Source organism: Primulina tabacum, chromosome 1 (assembly GCF_025594145.1).
Source record: "Primulina tabacum isolate GXHZ01 chromosome 1, ASM2559414v2, whole genome shotgun sequence".
Lineage (NCBI taxonomy): Eukaryota > Viridiplantae > Streptophyta > Magnoliopsida > Lamiales > Gesneriaceae > Primulina > Primulina tabacum.
In genome coordinates this window covers 33,030,620-33,047,928 of record NC_134550.1, presented here as the reverse complement: position 1 = coordinate 33,047,928, position 17,309 = coordinate 33,030,620, and the positions used below count along the sequence as shown (strand labels likewise).

General features: G+C 38.5%; 2 protein-coding genes across 2 annotated transcripts; both read right to left on the bottom strand.

Moving 5' to 3' along the window:
* Positions 1-708: 708 nt before the first annotated feature.
* LOC142507923 (uncharacterized) lies at positions 709-1,655 on the bottom strand. Its single transcript, XM_075619519.1, has 2 exons — positions 818-1,655; positions 709-725 (listed from the first exon to the last, which is right to left on the bottom strand). Exons 1-2 carry the CDS (start codon positions 1,653-1,655, stop codon positions 709-711), a joined length of 855 nt encoding a protein of 284 aa, XP_075475634.1.
* A 5,169-nt stretch (positions 1,656-6,824) lies between these two features.
* LOC142507907 (uncharacterized) lies at positions 6,825-13,052 on the bottom strand. Its single transcript, XM_075619518.1, has 13 exons — positions 12,882-13,052; positions 12,731-12,793; positions 10,757-11,002; positions 10,437-10,685; positions 10,100-10,338; positions 9,654-9,898; positions 9,440-9,538; positions 9,103-9,312; positions 8,718-8,909; positions 8,519-8,670; positions 7,833-8,380; positions 7,185-7,367; positions 6,825-7,077 (listed from the first exon to the last, which is right to left on the bottom strand). Exons 1-13 carry the CDS (start codon positions 13,050-13,052, stop codon positions 6,825-6,827), a joined length of 2,850 nt encoding a protein of 949 aa, XP_075475633.1.
* Positions 13,053-17,309: the final 4,257 nt, after the last annotated feature.

Below are 17,309 nucleotides of genomic sequence, written 5' to 3'. Positions count from 1 at the left end.
CTACTTCTGCTCTGAATTCTTTGAACTTTTCAAAAGCTTCAGACTTGTATTTCATTAAATACACATACCCATACCTCGAGTAGTCATCGGTGAAAGTGATGAAGTAAGAATGGCCAAATCTCGTGCTAACACTTAGCGGGCCACACACATCTGTATGGATCAAATCCAACAGTTCATGGTGCACGTTCCACTTTCCCTAGGAAAGGGGCCTTGGTCATTTTTCCTTTCAGACAGGACTCACATGTCTCTAGAGAGTTTATGTCTGACGAGTCAAACATTCTTTCTCCCACTAGCTTGTGCATTCTTCTTTGGGAAATATGTCCTAGCCTAGCGTGCCACAATTGTGCTTGATTTAGACTATCTTGTTTTCTTTTGTTTGTCGTTGTTGTTATCGTATTAACTTGGACATGTTTGTTTGGAATATCTTTTATTCTTAAGTTATAGAGGTCGTTTTGTATTTCACCCATTCCAATTAAACATTCATTCTTGTAAATATTGCAAACACCTTTGCTAAATAAACAAGAAAATCCATCTTTATCAAGCATAGAAATGGAAAAAATGTTTTTAACTAAATTCGGAACAAACAAAACGTCTCTCAAAAGCAACTTAAAATTATTGTCTAATATTAAATAAACGTCCCCTATGGCTGTCGCAGCAACTCTTGCTCCATTGCCCATCCTTAGGAAGGTCTTACCCTCCCGCAGTCTTCTACTTCTTGTCATCACCTGCAAATTACTGCAAAGATGAGATCCACATCCGGTATCCATTACCCAAGAAGTTGAATTAATTGAGACATTTATTTCAATATAGAACATACCATTGCCAGAACTTTTTTGGGCGAGATATTCCTTGTAATTGCACTTCCAGTGTCCAGGCTTCTTGCAGTGGAAGCAAACATCTTCTCTTTTTTCAGGCTTTTCGGGCCCCTTAGAAGTGTTTGCTACTCGCTTCTTGTTGGGTTTATTTGTCTTGGAAGGATGAGAACGCTTCTTGCTCTTTCCTTTAGGCCCTTTCTTCGTACCAGACGAAGAGCCAATGAGGAAAACATGTTTTTCCTTCTTAATGGTGGCTTCATAACTTGTCAGCATGTTGACCAACTCTTCAAGGCTAGCCTCCAACTTGTTCATATTGAAGTTCACCATAAACCCATCAAACGACAATGGCAGCGACAGCAGAAGAATGTCCATGGACAACTCATTGGGGATAACAAGGTCCAGGCCCACTAACTTTTCAATGAGCCCAATCATCCTCACGCCATGCTCATGGACCGAGGCCCCTTCTCGCAGACGTGATGTCATGAGTTCTTTGACAGTAGCGTGCCTCAGTGGACGCTTTTGTTCACCATACAACTCTTGCAGGTGGCCGTAAATGTCAGCAGCATTCACAGCTTCCTCAAACTGCCTCTGCAGCTCGTTTGACATAGAAGCTAGCATATAGCTCTTGGCTTGCAAGTCATGGTCCCACCATTTGTCAAGTTCAGCCAGCTCCTCCTTAGTGGCATTTGACTTAGCCGTCTTAGGAGCGGCCTTGGTGATCACATATGCTATCTTTTCGGAATTCAAAACAATTTTTAAATTCATCAGCCAATCATGATAATTCGGTCCTATTAGCTTATTTTGATCGAGTGTAACAGATAGTGGATTTCGAGACGACATTGTAAATATACTGAAAAGGAAACAGAACAAACGTTATTGATTATTTTAAAATATTTTATAAGACGTAAAATATGGACTTTTGTTTTTACGAATTGCCTCCCACTATTTTGACATTCTCACCACCCTCTGATGAAATACGGGAAATCCAATTTCCTTAGTGAGTATGCACGGCCCAATTACGAAATTATGATCCCGAATAATATCAGTCAATCATAAATTTCAAAAGGTAGAGCCCAATTGCAACCCTTTGCAACCCTTACGTAATTTTGCCTCACCTTTGAGGAGGGTCCAATAATATGATCCCCTTTCTCTTCACGTGTCGAGCCCGGCCCATCAATGTTGAACTTTAGTGGACGGTCGCCATGAGATCCCCCAATAATATGAGCCGAAGTCATGGGAGTTCCACGTAGTTCACATCAAATATGTCAGTGGAAGTCACAGCTTTCCGGCGTCCAGGCCTCTTTAATAATATGAGCCAGACACTGATCGCGGGTAGCGTTCATCATGCAACCACCGTTGATGGAAGGCAATGAATTATTAAACTTTCTTTTAATTATCCTTTTAATGGGCTTGATTTAAATTTTGGATCTCATCCAAAATGAGGGATTTTAATTTTAAAAGTTTGTCTCATCATTAATTTTAAAACTCGTGCCATGATTGTTTGTATGATTGCCGGATTCATGCAACTCTTGTTATTATATAATAACGCACATACTGATTATTTATAATATATCACATACATCATAAATAATAAAGGATGATCGATAACCGAGAGCTAATTGATCCGTACGAGCCACATACGGATCCATGTTCATAACCTAGGTAAATGCAGGGATGCAAATGCAATATTACATAAGCTTCCAATATTTTACATGTCTTCGATCTTTAAAACTCTTTCCGAGGATCGGGCCCGCCGTATTCAAATTTTGATCTCCCACTAATTCTAATATTTACATTAAATATGCATGGCACATTGGGATACAAATTTAGGGGGTGGGAACGAACCATAAACCAGGTCCACTTTTAATTATCAAATAATCAAAAATTACAACACGTAAAATATCCAAACATACACCTAGCACATTGATCATGGCTCTCGATCATCCTTTTAACATATAATATCATATATTATATAAATCCGATAATATCACATATCATCAATAAATCGTGTATCTCGTAAATTATCACTAACCGCCAAAATTATCAAATTAAAGAAACACTTTTATTTAATTACAAATAATTAAATTTCTTGTAAAACACCTTTTACCATAAATAATTAAAATCATATTTCAATTATTTATTTTTGTAAGAAATTGATTTTATAAAAATTATTGTAGGGGTAAAATCGTCCGTATTTTCATAAAATATCAATTTAACCAAAATTTTAAAAAATCAGAAAATCGCCCCTGGCCCGAACAATTCAAGCCCACGACCCAGCGCGGTGCCCGAGACATTCCCGAGTATGGGCAGCTGGCGGGCGCGCTATGCGCTGGCCGCGCACGCGCCTCGCGCCCGCCGTGCGGCGCCATGCGCGCGCGCAGCGCCTGTCGTGCACGCTGCGCGCCTGCGCATGCGCGCTGGACGCCCGCCGCGCGGCTGCTACCCGTGCAGACCCAAAATTGAATTTTTTTTTTCAAAAACAGGTTTTTCAAAAATAATTTTTAGGGGCGTTTTTCATAAAAATTCTTACACGGTTAGAAATAATAAACTCAACACAATTTAATTAAAACACACGATTGAGAAAAACTTGGCTCTGATACCATTGTTGGGACATCGTATTCTCGCACCCAAGACGCAGCGGAAGTTTAAAAATTTTGTTCTTGGGCGTCGTGTGTTTGAAACATTCATAGGGTGTTTAGAATTATACCTTTTGCGTTCTTAACGCTTGGACTCCAAACTATTCCGATTTTTACGCGGAGATAGTCCATCTTGTAAATCCCTACGAACGGCTCTTCTCCTTTGATCGCCTAATTAGGTCCACGATCAGAAACTGAATTCATTGTTTGGATTGCACTAGTGATTCCAAACAATTCTTGCGTTGAGATTGTAATCTCCGAATTTCTAAAATTCGGAGATGGAGCGCCTATGGAACACGTCGATGGAAGAAGCCAAAAAGAAAAAAAAATTCTTTTTCTTTCTTCTTATGGCCGAAAGCCTATTGGGATTTGAAGAGAGTTTTTCTTTTCTTTTGTGTGCCAAAAATTATGTTTTTAATTATGAATCCTTGTGTTGTATATATATAGAGTGAGACTCCTAATCTAGTTAGGAGTTTCTCTCCCACAAGGACTCTAATAATTTCATTATATTTAAACTCTCATATATTTAATATATAATGTATTTATTAACCTTTAATAATACATGATATAATAATATTATACACACATATTTTATATCACCATATAAAATATCTACATGTATATATATTAAATTAAATAACAATTATTTAATTTATAAACTAACTCCTTAGTTATTTTAATTCTAGACTCCTCTAGAATATTTATGAGAATTTGTGCATATTAGTAGTCACCACTACTAGTACAATCATTTAATTAGTAAATTCCAAATTTACTAAAAAAATAATTCCGAACTCATTACAATCCCGATCGACGATCCGAAAGCGCCAATGTACCAAGGATACAAATCTTGTTCATATAATGAAAATTGAAAATTTCGAAGATACAAATTTTCATTTACCAAATTTGGAACTTACCATATATGACAGTTACCATATTTGGCAGCTGCCAGTTTTAGTGAACTCCTTCATAAAACAGGCAGTTCCACTCTCCTTCCTTATCTAGCAATCATGCCAACTTCCATTTCTTCTATCCTATGGAATTAGCTCATAAACTCTTTTATAAGCTTCTAGTTTGATCTCCAGCAAACTATAGTCGCCAAATTCCAACTACTTGAAATTTTACTATTTCAACGGGAACACAGAATCCGATACTTGTGTAACCTTCAATGGTTCAGGGATACAGCTAGCCGTGGGTTCACATCTCTATTTGATTCAGAATACATTTATTCTTATTCGGGTTTACCCTAGTTAACCCAATTCTTTTCATCAACTCTTTGATCAAGAATGTCAGAACTCATTTCTCATTGGACCCATCGGAACATGGTAAGAGCGTCTAGTAGCATTGCCCCATGATCTCCTATGTATCACTGATAGTGCCTGCAAGAACCTTTAGTCATGGTTAGCATACAGTACGGTCCCTTCAACACATATATCCTGATTGAATCTGCAACCATTGGTATATCGAGAGTTGCATATGAATTCGATAGCGATGTGATTTATCTTTGAGTAATAGTATCATGGTATGTGCAACTGAGGAAACACCTTTCCAAACTGCACATGTCTTACTCCGGCCAGAGATTTGCACTATTGACTCATCAGATCACATAGGATATCTTTACCCGTAGGTAAACGGTGAATTCCCGACTACAATATATTTGCTCCTACATATTTCGAAACCACACCCAACCTCGCCACCTGATGACCCTCGATAGAGTCGGTAAACGGATCAAAGTGCATGCTAGTATGTATAGCCCTTACATTGTCCCGGGTCAAAGGACTAATGGTGTACAACCATAACTGCGGACTATTCCACTCGATAAGTGAGAACCACTTGGACAGTCCGAGGGATGGTTGTTCAGTGCATCATCATATGATCACCTATCTGTGTGAACAGACATCTCTATGCCCTTACCAATGAAACATGGTATTTAATCCACAGATAATAGTCTCAAACTCAAGCGATCTTTATCCATTGTTTTAGGCGGCTGAATCGACTAGGAACTTATTTAGAATGTACGGTACGCTTCCTAATGAGTTTCATGATCTTACGTTGGGACGCAGACCTCATGGTACCTATTGTATATTCAAGGACTTTATCTATGTAGCTTGCATGGGTATACAGATAAAGTATAATGCCATAATCGAATAAAATCGTAAAATATTATTAAAATAAAGATTGTTTTACATCAGAGTCTATAAAACCGGAGCCACAAGTTGGCTTGCTGGGAACCTACTCTAACACTGGACCTATAGGTGGAAACCGCTGAGCGAGCACGGAAGTGAAGTCCATCATATATCCCATGAAATGGTCGGTGCGGAATTGAAGCGAATCCATCACCTAGTGCTGCTCAACCAGTCACAAAATAGCTTAGTGTAGAACACCCAATTCACAATCTCACAAATTCCCCATAGAGATTCATGAACACCAATTCTAACCAAACTCGGAAGATTTGAACAAAAGCTGAATAAAAACCCTTACTTGCACCAGAGAGCGAATGGAAATCGGAGTGCGGTCGAAGTCTGGGCTGTGGTTGGAGCTTCGCGTTCAGCTTCCGCCAAGGTACAGCGGCGGTCGGCTTTCCGAGGTGTGCAACAGTGGTGATTTGTTTTTAGAGGAGGGAGGCGGCTTGTTGTTACTGAAAGAGGGGAGGCTGCTGTGTTTTCTGAAGAGGGTTCTCGCTTTTTCTTTTAAATTAGGTCGCGTGCATATGCGCGACATAACCCTGCTCATATGCGCCGATGTTACTGCCCATCATTTTCTCTCTTATCATATCGTGCATATGCGCGCCCCGAGTGGCGCATATGCGCCAATGTCTCTGCCTTCCTACTGTATCCGCCTTGTCATATCGCGCATATGCGGGCCCCGAGTGGCGCATATGCGCCAAGGTCTCTGCCTTCCGAGCTGGGCTTCGCGCATGTGCGTGAAAATAAATCGCGCATATGCGCGAAGCACACTGTCCATTATTTTTTTTAACTTACCTACAAAAACAAAACACTTCAAATCAATACTTGAATAAAAGAAATTAAAATAAACAAATAAGGGATTAAAATAAAAATAAAAACGAATGCTAAAGATAATTGTGGGTTGCCTCCCAAACAGCGCTTGGTTTATAGTCATCAGCCTGACTTTCTCCTTTCTACTTTTGTTCTCCAAGTGGAATGTTGTCCATGTTTCACACTTCACTTCCAAAGTAATGTTTGACCCTCTGACCATTTACTTTAAATGTCTGACCGTTGTTGTACTTCAGCTCAATTGCCCCATGTGGACACACTGTTTCCACTGTGAATGGTCCAGACCATCGTGATTTTAACTTACCAGGAAACAACCTCAGTCGAGAATTAAACAATAGAACTTGTTGTCCTGGTTCGAAGTCTCATCGAAGAATCTGTTTGTCGTGCCATCGCTTGGTCTTCTCTTTGTATATCTTTGCATTCTCGTATGCATCGTTCCTGAATTCCACCATCTCGTTCAACTGCAACAGTCGTTGCTCGCCAAATGCCCCCATATCAAAATTCAGCTTTTTCACAGCCCAAAAGGCCCTGTGCTCCAGTTCCAAAGGTAGATGGCAAGCTTTCCCAAAGACCAACCTATAAGGCGACACCCCGATAAGTGTCTTGTATGCAGTCCTGTATGCCCATAAAACATCATCTAGCTTAATCGCCCAATCCTTCCGGTTTGTCTTCCTGTTTTTTCTAAGATCTGCTTAATCTCCCGGTTGGATATTTCTGCTTGCCCATTAGCTTGTAGGTGGTATGCCAGTGTCACCCTGTGCTTCACATCATACTTAGCCAACACTGAGTTAAAAATTTTGTTACAGAAATGTGTACTTTCATCACTGATTATGGCTATAGGAGTTCCAAATCTTGTGAAGATGTTCATGTGGACAAACTTAACAACAACTCGAGCATCATTAGTACTGGTGACAATTGCTTCCACCCATTTGGACACATAATCAACAGCAAGTAAAATATAAGATTGGCCACAAGAGGATGGGAATGGACCCATAAAATCAATACCCCAGATATCAAAAAGTTCCATCTCCAAAATATTTGTTAGTGGTAACTCATGGTGTCTAGAGATATTGTCAACTCTTTGGCATTTATCACATGACTTTACTAAACTATAACTGTCCTTAAACAGATTAGGCCAATAGAAATCTGACTGTAATACCTTAGGTCCTGTTCTAGATGCTTCAAAGCGTCCACCATAAGGTGAGGAATGACATTGCTCTAGAATCGTACTTGCTTCTTCCTCTGCTACACATCGTCTAATTATCTGATCAGCTCATCTCTTGAACACGAAGGGATCGTCCCACAGATAAACTTGGCATCATGAATAAATTTATTCTTTTGGTGATGAGTTAAATCTGGTGGTAATTCACCTGCCGCAAGAAAATATAGCTATATCTGCAAACCAAGGATGTGTAACATTTACCTTGAAAAGTTGTTCGTCTGGGAACGACTCATTGATAGCTCCACTTTCAGTTCTTTCTTCCAGCTCTAGGCGTGAAAAGTGATCTGCCACCGGATTCTCACAACCTTTTTTGTCTTTGACTTCAAACTCAAATTCTTGAAATAGGAGTATCCATCGTATCAACCTGGGCTTTGCATCCTTTTTAACAAACAAGTAACGAAGAGCTGCATGGTCAGTGAAAACAGTTACCTTGGTGCCAATGAGATATGTTCTGAACTTGTTGAATTCAAACACCACTGCTAGCATTTCTTTCTCAGTGGTTGTGTAATTCTGTTGTGCTGCATTAAGTGTGCGACTGGCATAGTAGATAGCCTTGAACATCTTATCTCGCCTTTGTCCCAAAACTGCTCCCACAACATAGTCGCTAGAATCGCACATGAGCTGGAAGGGCTCCTTCCAATCAGGCACGATCATGATGGATGCAGAAATCAGTGCTGTCATGATCCTATTAAATTCCTGCAAACAATCATCATAAAAAATAAATGTAGAATCTTTCTCTAACAAATTACACAAAGGTCTAATGATTTTAGAGAAATTTTTAATATAGCAACGATAAAACCCGCCATGTCCCAAGAAACTTCTGATCGCTTTTACATTCTTCGGCGGTTGGAGATTTTCAATCGCCACGACTTTGGTTCTATCCACTTCCATTCCTCTATTCAAAATGTTGTTCCCAAGCACAATACCTTCTTGAACAATGAAGTGACATTTTCCCAATTCAGAACTAGATTTTTCGCTTGACATCTCTGCAAAACAAGTGTCAGATTCTGCAAACAATGATCAAATGATGAACCAAAGACATATATATTATCCATGAAAACTTCCATGATATCCTCCACCATGTCAGAGAATATGGCCATCATACACCTCTGAAACGTAGCAGATGCATTGCGAAGTCCAAATGGCATTCTCCTGAAAGCACCGTAGGGGCAAGTGAAGGTAGTCTTTTCTTGATCCTCCGGTGCTATGACAATTTGATTGTAACCTGAATAACCATCTAGAAAGCAGTAATAATGATAACCACCTACCCTATCAAGCATCTGATCAATAAAGGGGAGGGGAGAGTGATCTTTCCTAGTTGCATCATTCAATTTCCTGTAATCTATGCGCACTCGCCAACCAGTCACTGGACGAGTTGAAATTAATTCAGTTCCTCTCATTCCTCACCACAGTCATACCTCCTTTCTTAGGCACTACTTGCATTGGTGAAACCCAAGAACTATCTTGCATCAAGATTTTATGCACACAAATAGTAGAGCTAATCCCCTTTATATCAGAAATTGTCCATCCCAAAGCAGATTTAAACTCTCGCAACACTCTCAACAACCTATCTTTCTCATCAATAGTAAGAGCAGAAGTTATAATTACCGAATAGGACGAACTCTCGTCTAAGAATTCATAGCACAAGTGACTCGATAATTCCTTCAATTCAGGATATGCTTTTGGTACCTCTTTACTCGCATCTTCAATGAAACTCTTCGTGCTGGGCATCAACCTTTTCTTTAGGCAGCATACTGAGAGCAAACAACTCCTCTCTCACGTCCCAGTCCTCTTCATCCACTGTAGATGCTGATTCCAATAAGCATATCTCCAAGGAGTCTTCCGTCATCCTACCTGCACCCACTTGAGATACACATGAATCAATGATATCAATACTATTACAAGTACTTACCTCATTTGGTCCTCTGATGGTGTTGTAGATGTTGAACACAACTTCCTCTCCATCTACTCTCAGTGTGAGCTCGCCCTTGTGCACATTCAATCAAGGCTTTTCCAGTGGCCAAGAATGGCCTTCCAAAGATAAGTGGCATCTCCTGGTCTTCCTCCATATCTAAAATGACAAAATCAGCAGGAAATATGAATTTTTCTACCTTTACCAGCACATCCTCTACTATCTCTCGTGGATATGTAAGTGATTTGTCCGCCAGCTGCAAAGTAATAGTGCTAGGCTTTACCTCGCCAAGCTCCAAGGTCCTGTAAATAGAAAAAGACATTAAATTAATACTGGCACCTAAATCACATAAAGCCCTATTTACTCTAGAACCACCAATAATACAAGGAATAGTAAAACTCCCTGGATCTTTGAGTTTTTGTGGGAGTTTCCTTTGGAGTATGGCACTGCACTCTTCGGTTAGCTTCACGGTCTCAAATTATTGAAGTTTCCTCTTCTTGGACATCACATCCTTGATGAACTTAGCGTAATTAGGCATTTGCTCCAATGCATCGGCAAATGGGATGTTAATGTGTATTTTCTTGAAGATTTCTAGGAACTTCGCAAACTGATCGTCTAATCCTTTCTTCTTGAACCTCTGTGGATATCGAAGTTTCACCTTTGGCAAAGGCTGCTGTTCAAGCATTTTCTTGGGTTCCTCTATTTTCTCTTTACCAACACTTACACCCTTCCCATCATGTTCCTTAACAAGGATTTCTACACTTTCTTTAGTAGGCTCTGAAATTCCAATTTCTTTGCCACTCCTCAGTGTGACAGCTTTGATTGCTCCCTAGGATTTACCTCCGTATTTCTTGGGAACTGTCCTCTATTCTGATCTTTCAAAGCATTGGCTAGTTGCCCAATCTGTGTTTCCAAAGATTTCATTGTGGCACCCATATTTCTCATATGTATCTCCATGCTATCAAGACGAGACTCAGTTCTAGCCATTCTTTTCCCAGACTCAGCCACAAACATCCCAACTAGATCCTCGAAAGACGACTTTCCTTCACCCTTCTGTGTATTGAACCCCGGTGGAGGATTCAACACGTTCTTGTTGTTCGCATAAGAAAAATTCTAGTGATTCCTCAAACCTGGATGATAAGTATTAGGGGGAGGGTTACCTCGATATCCTCCATAGCCACGATTTTTGTTGATGTACTGTGCTTCCTCCACAACAGGCTCTTCTTCGGCAGGTCACCAGTGCCTACATCAGACGTAGATTGGCCTTCCTTGTTCATCGCTGCAATCTGTGTGGTCAATGCCGAGACCTGTACAATAAGTGATGTGATCGGGTCTACGGCATGCACTCCAGCAGGTTTCTTTGGTCCATATCTCTCATTAGGCCACTGGTTAGTGTTAATGGTCATCTGTTCAAGCAATTCATAAGCCTCATCAGGTGTTTTGGAGAAAATAGTACCGCTGGCGACTGCATCCACATTCCATCTAGTTGGCACATCTAAACCATTGTAAAATAACTCAATCTGTACCCAATCTTCATATCCATGATTCAGACTGAAACGACCTCGATTTTTTTTTCTCATCTTAAATCATAAATTCTAAATTACTAAATAAAATAATTTAACATAATCATGAATCATAATAAATTAACAATTTAAATCTCAAGTGCATAAAATAAAATCCTAAATCATCGACTAACCAACATTCCTAAATCGACCTTTAAAAAGATCGGCTAACAATAAAATTAAGCATAAAAATATCTCTACTAAAAATCATTAATATAATCTTTAAATCCTTAATCTAATAAGCTAGTGCGGAAACATAAAGGCCCTCGGGTGTGTACTGCTGCACTCGATCCACTCAATTGTCACTGCCTCCCATAAACCATCAAATCCTGCATCATACAAACCTAGTGAGTTTAAAGACTCAACACGTTTTAAACATGGATAACAAATAATACACATACATTCACATGCATTAAAAAGTCGTATTTTTATTTAAAATAATCTTTTGAACATAAATAAACCATTTAAAATCATTTTAGCATAATTAAATCATAAATAATAAAATCATTTTAAAATAACTTTAAGCATAAATAAATATTTAAAAAAATCATTTAAAATAAGCTTTGAGCATAAATAAATCATTTTAAAAATCATTTAAAAATATTTTTAATCATCATCATAAATCATATATCATAAAATCATTAAAATCGTAAAGCTTTCGATCATATATCATTTTGGGTGAAGTTTGATCCTTGAAAGTGAATAGATTTTATCCTTTGGTCGACTGATTAGTCTTCAGCTCCACATGGTCCATGGGGGTGTGCACTAGGCTCCACCATGGAAATACGATCGTCGGGGTTCTCTCGGGGGTCTTTTCCCACAAATAGGTTTCCTCTGAGGCCTTTTCCCGTAAATGGGTTCTCTCTGGGGCCTTTTCCTCTTACGACATCCCCATAAAATCATATCTCATAAATCATATCTTTTGTCACAGTCAATTCACATACCTCAAAATATTTTTATTTTTCTTTAAAAATCATAAAATAAGACAGCTTTCCAAAAATAACATTTTAGACAGTATAAATTACACAGCTTTACCATATATCATAAAAATACATATTATCATCAAAATCATCATTTTAAATCATATAATATCATTTAACATACGTTATGATCCTTCGAGACGCTGCCAAGCGTTTTCGTATTTTCCTAAGTGTAAAAAGACCGTTTTGCCCCTGGACGTAAAAATTCTCGAATTTATCTTTTTCATACATTTAATGACATGGGCTTATTCTTAATAATATTTAAGCATAAATATAATTTTTCATAATTTTATGAAGCTTAAAACTAGGCTTTTTAAATAATTCTTTAATTAGCGTTTCGTGCGGCGATTAAATCCGGAATAAATCCAAAACTCATTATTTTGATCCCAAATTTTAAACATAAAAATTTTAAGATTTATTCTACCCTTCTAAGTCATGATCCACACCCGTGGACCCATGGATTCAATTTTGTTCTTAAATTTTCGAAATTGACACATTACCGATCAACCCGAGCCATCTCCCGATTTACTCAAGCCACGCCCGAGCCACCTCAAGCCAAACCCTAGCCAACCCACCTAGGCACCCTACTGACCAAGCCCAAGTCCCTGAACCTAGACCTAGCTCGCTCAAACCACATGGAACCTGAAGACCCGAACTGTACACATGGTGAATCACGCTCAAAAACTCCTAGCCAAACCTGGACCCTTCCATCCGAGCCACCACCGAGCCCACATGACCCTCACCATCCCTGGACCATGCCCAGACCCTACCCAGACCAGCCCAAGCTTGGACCCCACGCACGAAGCACCTGCATCAGAAAACAGCATGCGCGTTCCTCTCCTGTGCCCCCACGTTTTGCTCGACCCTCGCTGGACCAGGCCACACCCATGGACCCAGACCTTCCTACCCCTCATTGGACCATCCTAAGCCATCACACAGACGACCTAGCCAACCCCTTAGCGAGCCACTCCCCTCAAATTCTCGGCCACCAGAAATACTCTTTGAGAAGAGCCCCAACCAGCGTGGACTCCTTCCCCAGGCCCAAGCTCGAACCCTAGCCGCCATAGGACCCTACCTAGCCTTCGAACCTGACCCTGGCCAAGCCCCCAACCAGTCCTGGCCATCCCCCAAGCCCCATACAAAAGGAACGAACCGCTAGAACCCCAACAAGCATACACACACTTTTTTCTTAAAAAGAAACTCTTGGCCCTTCTTTTCTTCAATATAAATCCTACGGTTTCTAGCTTAGTATTTCCTTTTAATTTATCATGTTTTGATCATGTTCCAATCATATATCATCCTACCTTGGCAGTGTATCTTTGGATTAAAAATCGTTTTTCATAAAAACGTAAAAACGTCGTACAAACGTTCCTACCGTAAAATTATTGAATACCTATTTTATTCTTGCATTAACAATTAAATCATGCATAATATGATTTGTATGATGTTAAAAGAGTGTAGGAAACGTGCCTTTCCGTTTATAACGTTCGATTATTCGATCTTCGACGAGGGTGGGACATTGGACGACCGGACGACGAAAAACACAAGCCCTTTTTTTTCCTCCAATTTTCGAAAATCTGAATTGTGTGTGAAAGGTGTTTCACGGCTGATGGAGGCTGAATTATGAGGTTTAGAAGACCTAAAACACTTATTTATAATTTCATTAACATATTAATGGGCTTTGGTTTTGGGCTTGCAACTTGAGGGTAATTGGAACCTACTTAATTTAATTAAATTTTGCCCAATAACACTTATTTAATTAAATAATAAAAGTTTATAAAATAGGTTTCCCAAAAATAATATTTTTGATCTTTTAAAACTCCTTGTTTGCCCAAAACCGGCTTCCAAGGAAAAATCGAGCTCGACTCGTAAAATAATTCGAATTCCAACATTTTAGGAAAATTAAATCATTTTTGAATCATATTAGGAAGCCTTGCCATTAAATAATGAAAAATACATATTCTTGTCTTGGTCGTCCTCGGTCTCTTTTTCCCTACCTATTAGCGAATATTCGGGTAAAATCTTTATTTTCATGAAATCATGTCATATTATCATTTAATCATGCAATCATACATTTAATCATATAATATAATATCATGCAAGCATTTTAAAGCAATTAAATAAAACAATTAAGCAATTAAAATAATTTGCAAGCATCCTGTTTACGTGGACTGATTTTTCGGACATTACACTGACACTTCCTGAGCAATTCTTTGTATCGCTCCCAAGCCTCATATAACACCTCGAATTCCCTCTTCCTGAAATTGGTGATCTTTTTTTTTTAGCTGAGCAGATTTGGCAGGGGAAAAAATACATTGACAGAAACTTCGTAACCAAATCTGCCCGTGTAGTAATACTCCTCAGAGGTAGAGATTGGAGCCAACTCGTTGCTTGATCCCTGAGAGAAAACAGAAACAGACGCAATCGAATAATTTTGTCAGAAAAACCGTTAATTTTAACTGTGTCCGTGATCTCCAGAAAAGTTCTGAGGCTGAAGATGGGGATCTGCAGTGGCTGCTCTTCCAAACTGGTTCTATTGAAGCATGTTGATGACTGCGGGCTTTAGCTCGAAGTTATTAGCAGCAATGGTTCCGCGAGCTATTCCAAAATAGTGACCGTTAATGATTGGGCGGAAATGTTCTCGAATTGGGACCTCTCTTGAGAGTTCGTTCTGATTATCTCTGTTATCAGCCATTGCTTTAATTTCCTCTCTTCCTGTTTTCCTTAATCTCTGGCAGTTCTTTTGATTTCTGGATAAAAAATCAGCAAGTATGAATTTCGATATTTTTACATGCACTGCAAAACAGAGATGATTATAAATTAACAAAATAAATAAATAAAATAAAGTCTAAATTAAAGTCAAGACTACTTAGTAATTAACAATATTAATATGCAATTAAATAATAAACTCCCCAACAACGGCGCCAAAAACTTGTTGCATATTTTCACTACCACAAGTGTACGGTGTCAATGTTTGTACTGGTATGAGTACAGATATCGATCTCACAAGGAGTAATTATTTAAAACTATATATTAAGTACCATAATTGACATAGTTCAACTTTATTTAGAAAAATCAAAGAGATAGTTTATAATCAATTCAAAGCAAATAACGAATCCTAGTAATTCTTAGCACGCTGTTGAAATTCAGTGAGTAGATCAATCTAGAGATATGATTTCGTCTGGTCCCCCCTATGCTAAATTAAAATTGACTAACATATTATTAAATTGCATCTTGTTTACTAACCAAGAACTCGCAATTTTCCTATTCCTTTTTTCAAGTGATAAATAGAATTGTATTATCTATTACTGATTTTAATATATCTATTCAAAATTACGTAACATATAATATATGCAAACATGATTCTTTTTATGGATTCGACAGAGTTATACGTCTTTTGCACGTTATAAACATCTGACGATGTGATTTTTCATGTCCTAATTTCAATCTCCTCTCTCGAGTGTTAGATCTTAATTATTTGATCAATCGATTTATGGCCAGTAATCCAAAAGCATTAACGACAAGAAATCACAAATAAACACGATGAATTCATTCAATGAAAATTCAAAACGTCAATAACATATGTTCGACCACGACTACGTCAATTTCTAGAAAAAAATTAGTTCATACTCGAATCTAAATCAATACAAAACCTGTTTGTAATCATTAAAAACATAAAAGTAAAGAACCGAATTAAAAACGTGTTGAAGAGAGATAAAAGTGCGTCTCCGTGTCCGGATTAAGCGTCTTCTGTCTCCATTCTTCGCTTTCTGTCCTCCCTTTTCTCTCACCTTTTCTCTCTTATTTGTCAGTTATGTCGGCTCCCTTATTTTATTTTTTCCTTCCCTTTTTAAAGCCCACGACGAAACTTAAGGAATCTGGAAATCACGTCGCGCGCATATGCGCGGGTCCTTCTGTGTTGGGCAATCGTCTTGCGCGCTCACTAGCTCCGCGCATATGCATGGAGTCATCTGTTTTGTGCATCTGGAATTCCTCCTTGCGTGCTTGTGCGCACCCATGACTAGGCATATGCGCAGGTCTTTCTGCCTCCACGTTCACAATTTTCTTCTAAGGCCATTTTCATTCATTTTCAACCCATGTAGTAGCCTTACCTAGATTCCTGAAAGCACACCAAAAATAACAAAAATACGCGTAATTTTGCCAAAGAAAACTAATAATCTATACAAATTATAAGGATAATTTAAGTGCACAAATTGCACTTATCAAAGGCACTAGCACACTCGATCCTTCAATTGGTATCAGAGCGAGTTGTTCTAAGAAGAACATTTGAAGAAAATTGTGTTTTAAAATTTCCTACTTTAAAATAGTGTTAAAAGCTATTTAAAAGTATTTCATACTATTGTCAAAACTATTTGAAAATATTTATATGTCGCTCTTTAGTAAAGAGCTGAGAGGATTGGTTCTGCAACTAACGTTGTAGCCACTTCTCTAGATTCTTTGCTTTGGGGTTTTAATCAGCCTGCAGGGGACTGAGAATCATCTGCAAAGATGCACAGCTAAATTGCTCGTTGAACAAGTTTTCAGTTGCAAGCCTACCAGGTCAGCTGTTCTTCAAACGAAACTCATCCATTCTGGGACGTTGGTTGATTAAATCACCAGCGGTATTCCATTTGAGCCCAGTCAGAGTCTGCTCGACCAGTTAGTCTGCGAAGAAGTCAGTTCAAGTAGTTTAACTCGTTTCTCTAGCAAATTGAACTCACAACCGATGCAGCATTTCAAGCAGTCAAGCAACCAATTGATGGTATATCTAGTTCTGTCGCATAAACCAACTGATATCTGATGTTGTTTAAAATATGCTACTGTTGTAGTAACTTTTCTTGTTCAATTGATGTATGTTCTCAGATGTAAATACAAGGAAATTTATTTAAACAAACATCATGTTTGTTCAGCTGTGTTTCGTTGTAACTGAATGGATATTTCCAGATCTCTTGTCTACATTGCTTGAATGATTATAACCTCTGAATGAATGATTATATAAATATCTTTCAAATACGGGTCTTTATTCAGTTTCTGAGGGGTTTTTTTTTTGTTTTTCTCTCAAACTGAAATTATTGTCAATCGGTTTTAAAATTCAGTTGAGAAAAATTCTTTATTTTTCATCAACTGAAAAGTATTTTCTTATTTCTGATTATATTTCTTTTTTAAAATTT